At 39.9% G+C, this 10,189-nt stretch overlaps 1 protein-coding gene across 2 annotated transcripts in view; it reads left to right on the forward strand.

The window, feature by feature from the left end:
• LOC102235888 (filaggrin-2-like) overlaps positions 1-9,932 on the forward strand; it is an 88,072-nt gene extending 78,140 nt beyond the window's left edge. For both annotated transcript variants that reach the window (XM_023338206.1, XM_023338207.1), the window contains 3 exons: positions 1,306-1,473; positions 7,256-7,390; positions 8,328-9,932. In XM_023338206.1, the coding sequence (XP_023193974.1) occupies positions 1,306-1,473; positions 7,256-7,390; positions 8,328-8,548 (524 nt within the window). In that variant the 3' untranslated portion in view covers positions 8,549-9,932. The remainder of the gene's footprint in view (positions 1-1,305; positions 1,474-7,255; positions 7,391-8,327) is intronic.
• The last annotated feature ends 257 nt before the right edge of the window (positions 9,933-10,189 follow it).

Here is a 10,189-nt window from a genome sequence, read left to right on the forward strand (position 1 = left end):
GAGAACCTGTCCTCAAAAAGCAGCTGCAAAATCACTGACTTTAAATAATCTATAGGCTAATCTACTATTTCATTATAGCAGACTGAATTATAGCAGTGTACAAACACACACCAACAATGTATTTTTACATATTATTTTATGCAACATGTCTTTATTGTCAAAGTTATAAATGTTGTATTCATATTAGCTCATCATTTTTCAAATACTTCACCTCAGCTGCATTGTTTAAACAACTATAGGTTTAGTGAAAGTTGTTGGAGTCATATGAGTTGAAAATGACGCATCATAATCGCCGGGCATAGGAAAATCAGAATACAGTGATAAAAAAAACAATTATTATTATTAGTTTGAACAACAGCTTAATCAATGTGAAGCGGTACATTGCACAGATTCATGCAAATGTTTCAGGGCTCCATAATAAACTCAAGCCAATCATTTATAGGAAGATTTGCCATCTGCTACACATGTGGCGATAATATTAGTAAAAAAAAAAAATTCTAGTTAAATATATATTACATTAACCACACCATGCTTTCATTAAGATGATAATTAATAAAGCCTTAATTTTGATCATTCTCAAACTTTCATGACCACTGGATCTCTCATATTCCTAAAAGTGATTATAAAGTTGTTATTTTACGCATGAACAACCCCTGGGTTTGATTTTAAGGAGAACAGGCTTGCCCCAAATGCATCTCATTTAAATTTCAGCTAGCTTTATCTGGCTCGTTTTATTGCTGCGCCCTCGACTGGACCCATCACGCTAACGAGGGTCAGGCTGATTTCGCAAGTTTCCGCTTCAGGTCCAGAAACACCGACTGTATCCTTCACTTCCGACTCCCCAGTTTATGGTTTTGCGGCTTGTAATCGAGTCATCTGGTGACGTAATTAAATTCCCAGGCAGAATTAACATGCCTGAACCTACACGAGATTAAATGCATGAACGCAAATACTCGCCCGCAGAAACACACAGGATGGAGGAATTCCCCTCAGTAATCAGTGCAGCACACCGAAGCAGACTCAGCAAACCTGCGAGTGTGCTAATGGAGAGGGAGTGGTTTGTCTTTATGGAGCCAATATAGAGTGAGAGATGCACCCCATAAAACACAAGCAGAGCAGTTTATTCTTCAAACTGACACCAAACCCTGTCTGATGAATTGGTTAGAGCGAATCAGTTTGCACTTCTTCCTGCTACCCTTGATAAAATCCCCCCTCTCTCCCCATTTTGGTTATTTATACCTTGAAGTCAAAATATGAACCTCTTTTACCTGGGAACTAAACTGAAATGTGTCTCTTTTCACTCAGACTGTGAGTGCTACGGCCACTCCAACCGCTGCAGCTACATCGACTACCTGAACATCGTCACTTGTGTCAGCTGCAAGCACAACACCAGAGGCCAGAACTGCCAACACTGCAGACTGGGATACTTCCGCAACGCCTCTGCCGAGCTGGATGATGAGAACGTCTGCATCGGTCAGTCAGCTGGGAGTCGATGAGAGTGTGCGGAGGGGCGGGGGTCAGATCAACGTGTGTGTGTGTGTGTGTGTCAATATAGCAGCACAGTGGGATTTTTTTCTGTGTCTAATAGAGGAGCACATAAAAGGATGCTACTTTGAAAATTAACACAATTACTCATATGATGTGGTTTTAAGCCAAGGAATAACTGATCAGTATTGTGGATGGAGGATTAAATTTGAATATACAAAAACCACAAAAGAAAAAAAGAACCATTCATACAATAAAACATATGACTGCTTGTCTGAAAATTAACTAAAATTGAACTGGACTGTTATAAATGTTGAATTTTTTATTATTTTTTTTACTCTATTTAGCATGACTCTGTAGTTTCTAAATACTGGAGTTGTGCAGGACATGCAGTAAGTTACATTTTGGGTAGCAGTAACTCCCATAGCAAAAGCTCCTGCTGAAGTTAGTCATCTGCTGCCAGTAAACTTTACAGAGTCTGTAAATTAATGTCAGCACAAGCCCAGCTGTTTTGCGAAGGCCTCCGATCTTTAATGGTAAACATTTGTGAACAAGCAGCATCTTAAAACAAAGGAGCACATCAGGCAGTTCAGGGGTAAAGTTGGGGAAATGTTTCAAGAAGGCTGATGATACAGAACAGTTAATTTCGTCCAAATGAACAAATATTCCGAAAAAGGGGACCATTGATTAGGGGAGAAACCAAGAGACCCAGAACGCTGGTGAATTTCTTTAGAAAATTTGTAAGCAGTTTTCCACAAGCCATGTAGGAAACACAACTCAAATGTGAAAGAGGTTGTTCTAAAAATGCAAACACTTTGACCCACGTGCAAAATGCGATGTAGGGGAGAAAGCTAACGTCCTTACCACACTCTTTGTCAGAGTAAAAAAACATGGTGGTGGTGACATTATGCTTTGGGGAAGCTTTCCTTTAGCCAAACATCTAAACATACAGATCTATAATGAAGTAGTTTAGATCAGGGGTGTCAAACTCCAGTCCTCGAGGTTTCCTGCTACTTTTAGATGCACCTCTGATCCAACATCTGGATCAAGCTGAATTGGCCCTTCAGCATGGAGTCAAGTGCTACAGAGTCCTGCTAATGACCTAATTCTTCAGTTGGAGACTGACACCTGTGGTTTACATCAAAGCATATTCACGTGTTAAAATGGCCTTGACTTAGAATCTGCCGAAAGAATTGAAAATAGATGTTCACGGATAGTTTACATCCAATCTGACTGAGCCTCAGCAACTTTAGAAAGGAGGACCATCTTTGATAATCAGCCTCTAAAAGTTCAAACCTGGGAGAGGCAGACCCCTAAAGACTTGCAGCTGTAACTGCAGCGAAAGGTGATTCCACAAAGTATTGACTCTGGGGGAGAGGAGGGGCTGAGTACAAATGCATGCAACATTTTTCTGATTTCTTTTTAAAATCATTTCAAAAATCCTTCATACATGTCCTTTCTGCACCACAGTTACGCTACTTTGAATCGGTTTCCACAAAATACACAAAAATGTATGGCTGTATTGGGAAATAATGTGAAAGAATAAGGGTTTTTTTTTTGAAAGGCATTCTGTTTTCTACAGAACATTGTTCCCAAATCAGCCCTCATTTTCCCTTGGGAAAGTCTTTCTGACCACATTAATATATTTTCTAACTTACAAACGAATTTAACTCATTTTTTCCATTTCTATTTGAGATATAAAGGACATTACAAATAAAATTGATTATTACTGTAATTATTATCTTATTTGATCAAGCAGCTGTTGACTCGACCAACGTGGACTATGCGCCTCAGCGTCAGCTCTGTGATTTTAAGTGGCCTACCACTTTGGAGCTGGTTTGCTCTCATTCCCACTTGCTTCCACTTTGTTTAAATGCCACTAAAATGTTAAATATTTAGTAGCAAGGAAATTTCATGCCTGGACTTATTGCAGAAGAGTCCAGGCATCCTATACTTCCTATACTTACTATATGGTAAGTATAGGATTAGAAGAGTTTAGAGTTCAGGATGAGTTATGGTGGATGTGACATAAAGAATTAAAAGTATACTGAATGCTGAAATGCGCATGAATCGTGTAGACTTCAACAGAAAATAAAGCAAGCGTGCTTCTCTTATTTTTATTCTCTTTCAAGCAGATCAGAGCCAGCACAACATGTACAGGAACTGACAAGAGATTCCCATAGTCTGGAGATAAAACTTTACGTTTTAGGCCTGTTGCCTTTGCACCCTGAAGCAAGACGGACTACAATATGAATGGTGCAAACAGCCTCAGGCACCCTTAAAGCTGAAAGTCAACACTGTGAACTTCCATCATATCCGCTATGCTGAAGTGTGCCGCAAGAACAATGCGGGGCACGACCGGTTTAAAACGTGTAAATAGTTACACGTAAATATGTGTAAACACTTGCCGTTTCTTTGCATACGTCAAACGGCTGCTTTTTGTGAAGCGTTCGTGTTGGAGAGCAATCTGTTTGCATAGCTGTGGAGGTGAAATCTGGTGTTGATTTTAAGCCATCTGTAGGTGAACGGCAGGAGGCTGGAGGGTGAACTCTCCACAGTCAGAGCACACACGGTTCCCGGCCTTAGAGTCAGCACAAATAAGCCCCCATCAGCTCATCTGCCTGCACAGTGGCACACCGAGCACGGCCAAAGACATCCACGGACCCTAGAGCAAGGAACATCTTCTAAACAGCTTGACTAATATACTTAATAATCACTGCTTGCGACCCAGAACTGAAATATTAATCACTTTCCTGCTTATTTGTTTGTTTGTTTTTATGTTTAACATATTTTATAGTAACTTCATTTGCAAGTTTAGCTTTGTCCAATTTATCAATTCAAAGTGTGGAAATGGTCCCAGATTTGAATTCAGTCTCTTTGAAGCAGTGTTTGGAACTCTTATTTTGAAGAAAGGAAGGAAGTAGTTGTTGAGCTCGTCTGTTGTTTTGATGAGATTGACAATTAAAGATTGTTGGGTGGGTTGGGTTGGGCATTCAGTTACAAGCCCCTTCCCTGTTTTAGTTATTTGCGATTAAAAGGACCTGAAGTGCTGTGAGAATACTGCAGAATACTACAAATGACGGTAAAGGAGCAAAGTAAAATGAGTCTTAGCTCTATTTGACAGTTCTAGTTCTAAATCTAACATTTCTAGACTGATCAAACTTTAACCAAATGATTAAGGTTTTTTTTTTCTTAGGACAACAAATTTTTAAAGCTTTTGTGGCATTAGAACTATATTACAACTGGAGTGATAAGTGTTGGAACAGCAACAGCACACATGAAGATTATTTTTATTCTAAAAACAAACGAAAAACTCTAGATATCCACAAAATAGTGTTGAATTTTAAATTAAACAATCATTTCATATCATCTTCATGAACCTATTTCCTGTCTTTGTATCTTAGAATGTGAATTAATTATTACTCCCCTCCTGAGCAGCCATATTGAATCTGAACCCAGGGTTGGTTTGGCAACTTCCAATTTTACAAATCAAAATCACGACTTCAGCAGGTGATTGTTTTTGATTTTCCCAGCATGTAAATCACAAATTCTGACTTTGTGATGAAAGAAATGCCTTCACCTTGTGGTCAAGAGATGACTTGCACAGGTAGATATATTAAAGGCTCTTTGTATTCATTTGGGTTCTGTAGATGCTGCAAAACTCTTTTCATGTTTCTTGCGGTGTATACCGGTTCGTGAAATCTGGTCCATCTGAATCTAAGATCTTCAAATTCTAATAAAGTCTGAATCATATTCTGAACAAACTGGTAAATAATGCAGCATAAAAAGAGGGACTTTTTGCATCTCCGCCAGCTTTTGAAAATAGCACCACATTTCTGACGCTTACTTTTGAAATCAGAGGTGATCAAAAAGCTTGCGCCTCCGCGTGGCTGAAGGGTTGTCATCTGCGTCTGAAATAAATACTTTCCTACTTAAAAGGACACCTGTCATTTTGATGTTTTTTTTTTTTTTTTTTGCTCTGAATGTGAAGAAAGTCAAAGCAAATTCTTCAAGGCGGCGAGATCCGTGCTGTTGTCTGGGAGCAAGCATATGACAAGTTGGTGGAAAGCTCGTTAATTTAACCTCAAGTAGACCTTCAGTCAGTTTGTGTACTCATGCTGTAGACACAAACAGCAAAAAGTTGTTACGAAGCACATGGTTTGGTCCAGAGAGCTAAAAATATCTGCAAATATTACAAAAGAGCTTCAGCTATCTCGCAGGTGGTAAAAAAGGGGTGAAACTGCAATAATTAGCCGAGAGAAAAGGATTACACTTAAGATCTGAATCTCTGCAATACTGCCTGCCATATCTGTACTTTGAAGACACGTCGCTCTCCCTGCCGTGTTGTGGATCTGATTTGAAATGTGAAATGTATTGATTTATTTGGCAGGGAAAATGCACACACTTTGACATTTTTGTAAGTGCACCAGACGAAGCTAAATTCCCGTTATTCTTTTGCTGTCCCTGAACAAAATTATGAATTTGTTTTGGTAAGAAAAAAGGTGAAACAAAACAATGTTCAATTGACTTAACTGTATAAATTCAGTAAAAACAATATAGTAAATATAAAACAATGGAAACTATTATAAATAGGATGATAATTTTGGGGGGGGGGGGGGGGGGGGGGGTTTTTTTTTTTTTTTTTTTTACATTTTCTCCACAAACACCCAATGTGTTCTAATTTGATATTATGTGATGAAGGAATACAAAGTAGAAAAAAGTGGTTTCAAATTCAGGAGCTGAAGAGAACCAAGCAGAAGCTGCGCAGGAGGAAACACAGTGCAGCTGAAGGTTTTGCAGCTTAAATAGATAATAGAAATCATTAGGCTATGCTTGGTATATTCTGCAGAGTATGAGAAATATCACGCGTGAAGCAGCATCTCAGCCGGAGGTGACTGTCTGAATTAGCTGGCAGGCGTCGCCTTGTTAGTGAACAAACACAGCAAACAGGTCAGAGATCAAGTAAGACGGTGATGTTTAAAGCAGAGTTTTGTTATTTAACAAAGTCCTGATCTTTAACAATCTCAAAATGAAAAAAAGTATGGCACGAGAGAAGAGAAACATCCTAGAGGCCAATGGTAAAACTACAGGAGATGCAAAGATCCACAGCTGTTAGATATGTAGCCTAAAGAATATCATAAATACTTTTCCTTCTACTTCAAAATTGTGCATTGCTTTGTGTTGGTCTGTCCCTCAAATTCCTATGAAAACACAATAAGGTTTGTAGTGATAGGGTCTAAAATGTTGCATAGAAAGTTTCTTGTTTCAGCAGGAATACAAATCCAAACACTATTACCAAAACTATATCATGATGTCAATGAACTAGGAAGAAAAATGCACGTCCTCTACAGCGGCAGCGTCAAATTTGTTTTCATTTTGGAATCATAAATGTCCCCAAAGGGCCGGTTGTGGCAGATTTTATTGACAAAACCCATTAGCAAACTGTTAAAATATTAATAAATAACTGTCTTTGCAATCAATAATTCTTGGATTAATAATATGAAACATTTTCAAATTGATGTTATTTGGCAACATGCATGCAGATAAAAACCACTTTGATTTGTTTGATATAAAATCATATTTAAGCACACAACTGTTTGAAGGTTGTTTTCATGTGTCCTTCAGGAGCCTAGAGGGCCACATGAAAAACTTTGGTGATCGTAGTTAGCCTCCCTGGGCATTGAGTTTAACAAGTTCAGCAAGAAAAAAAAAATGCTACAGCTAACAAGTCAAACCTTTATCTCTTTCAATTTTCTGTGCCTTTCCTCAGAGTGCAACTGCAACCAGCTGGGCTCCATCCACGACCGGTGTAACGGCACGGGCTTCTGTCAGTGTAAAGACGGCGCGGCGGGGGCCAAATGTGACGACTGCCTGCCGGGATACTACTGGAAACAAGGCTGTTACCGTGAGTGCGAGCAGAATGAGGGGGGGGGATGTTGCAGCCTTTCTGGGACCTTTTCGAGCGCACCGGCCACTTAACTCGTGGCCGCTCCCAATGTTTTCTTTACACACAGGGGAATAGATCATGTAGTTCATTAGAGGCATCAGCTGCTTTTTAAATTGATGACCCTGTCACACCTTAACCCCATTACAGAGAATCGCCTTCCTTTCCCATCTACCATCTAGTCGGGTGCCTCAGTCTCGCATATTTATATATTCTAAAAAGACAGACGTGGATGCAACCCACCATTGGTTTATTAATAATGATAAATGAGAAAATCTATACAGTGTATTTACCAGTGTTTGTTTAAAGTTAAATGTTAAATACATCAAAGCAAACTAATTGTTTCTTCTGTAAAAGAAAGAAAAAAAATCATCTCTGGCCACAGAAGCCAAATCCTCCTTTTCTTTGCGAACATTTTTAGGTCAGGTATTTTTAAATATCCAACTGCTGTTGTCTGTGCTCTCACTAATGCCTTTTATAGCACTTTAATGACGCGCCAACTCTCTCAGATCATTACTTAACAAATTCCACATGTGCATATTTTATATGTTTATTTATTTAATTATTAGTTTTGCTGGGTGTGACAAAAGAGTTTTGACTCGACCCCGGGAAAGTGCAACCTCAAGGAAAACTGGAAGGGCTGTAACAACAGGGGGAAAAATAAAAAAGCAGGTGTTACTTTTTCGTGTCCCCAAGGAAAAAACTGGAGCATTTATCTTGCCCTTCTTCCTTCTTTCCTTCCTTCCTTCCCTCGCTGTCCTTCCCGCTTTGTTCTCTCCGCTCTGAACTCTGCTCTTCCTGCTCTATCCCTTGCTCCCGATCAAACTGACCCTCCTTCCCTTCATCTTTTTTTTTTTTTTACCCCCCTCTCCTCTCCTCGCCTCGCCTCTGCTCACAGCTAACGTTTGCGACGAGGAGATGCTGCTGTGCCAGAACGGAGGAACGTGCTACATGAACCAGAAGTGCGTCTGTTCCCCAGAGTTCAAAGGGGTCTTGTGCCAACAGTCTCGCTGCGAAGCGGGCAAGGACTGCAACGGCGCCTCTTCGCCGCGCCTCTCCGCGGCCGCCCTGCTGCTCTGCACTCTAAGCTACCTGCTGGCCACGTTATCACACCACTGAGCCACGAAAAGACGCCCCCAATCCCCTGCCTCCTCCTACCTACCCACCCTTCAGACACTAGAAGTGTGTGCACATGGAAGGGGAACCGGAACACGAGGTGGAGGAGGGCATCTCTAGTCAGGAGCCCCCAGCCCCCGTCCCGAACTCCCCCCCCAGCCCTCCTGCGACAGCACTCCAACATGCACACACTCTCACCAAAAACACTACCTAAGCCCTCGCAAAGCACACGTATATACACACACACCTCACAGGACTGTTACGACACCGAGTGTGTGCGCTCAGGTGTGGGGAATGGACGAGCAGAGAAACAAACGCCTCAGAGAAAAGCGATGCAGTCAAAGGGGAAGAAAATGATACCAACCACTGTTCCCTTTATTCCTCAGCTGGAGCAATGTGCATCAAACCAAAAAGCATAAAAAAGTAACACTTAAATCACCACTGTTTCACTTCAAAGGGAATGGCTTTTGTAACCACCGGGATTTATTTTTTTTTTTTTTTTCCGTTTCCTTCTTCTTGGTTGAGCTAAAAAACTCTCATCTGTTAGACTGACTGACAGCTTATGTGTGGGTGTGGGTGGGGTGGGCGTGTGCGTGCGTGGGTGTTTCGTGTGTGTGTGAGTAAATGTGAGGGCGTGGGTGTGTGTGTGTGGTCAGACGAGTCGACTTGACAGAAGGGTCAGAATGAGCTTGTTTAATTCTGCTGCTGCGGCCTACATAGTATATTAACCAAGTTTCATTTCTCCTCAGACGACGAGACTTGATTTTACATTTATTCTATTTCTGCTGCGTTTTTACTTTGAATTGTACCGTCAGTCATTTTATCTAAACGCGCCCACTAGAAGTCGCTGAGATTATACATATTATATAATATCCAGGGGGGAAGACATTATGAGTAAAAAAAAAAAAAGAAAGAGAAATTAGCCACTATTATGGTTGTCGTAGGAATGAGTGATTGTTGCCACGCTTAACGAGATTTAATCTTCACACAGTATTCAGGAAGCAGAGTTTACCAACTTTCAACTAATCAGAGGTCTAAAGGAAAGAGGAAAAATGTAAAACCACGTATCAATTATATGACATTATTTGAATATTTTTTGTAGAAATTATTTTTGTTTGAAGTTACAATAAATTATACAAAAAAAAATACATTTACAACTATTCCTAATGTGCATTTTATTACACTGATTGTAAAGCTTACAGTAAATATGACTGTTATTTGCCTTCTTGGTTGTATTTTATTTTGTTCACTCGAGAGTTTGTGTTAACAACATGTTTATCCTGTTCTTCAGCCATATTTACAGGATCCACAAGGACGGTTCTCATTTAAAAAAAAAAAATCAATGAGAAATATGTCTCTTAATTCTCCAACAGTAACAAAAAAAAAAGCTAAGATACCCCAAAGAGACATATAATGCAGTTCAGCTAGTGTTTGTACACACATCCACCTAGCATGATGCTGCTACTACCCAGGGTGTTATGAAGTGATTACATCACCTTCTTTTACATGCTGTTCCTCCTACATGGCATGTGACAGATTTTAAATGCTACTTCTCACTCTTTCAAAAAAATTCAGATTAGAGGTTTGCAGAACTAACGGCAATCAGAGCCTTATTTATTATTATCTATTATTTATTTATACTGC

The sequence above is a fragment of the Xiphophorus maculatus genome, chromosome 8 (genome assembly GCF_002775205.1).
Source record: "Xiphophorus maculatus strain JP 163 A chromosome 8, X_maculatus-5.0-male, whole genome shotgun sequence".
In the NCBI taxonomy this organism is placed as follows: domain Eukaryota; kingdom Metazoa; phylum Chordata; class Actinopteri; order Cyprinodontiformes; family Poeciliidae; genus Xiphophorus; species Xiphophorus maculatus.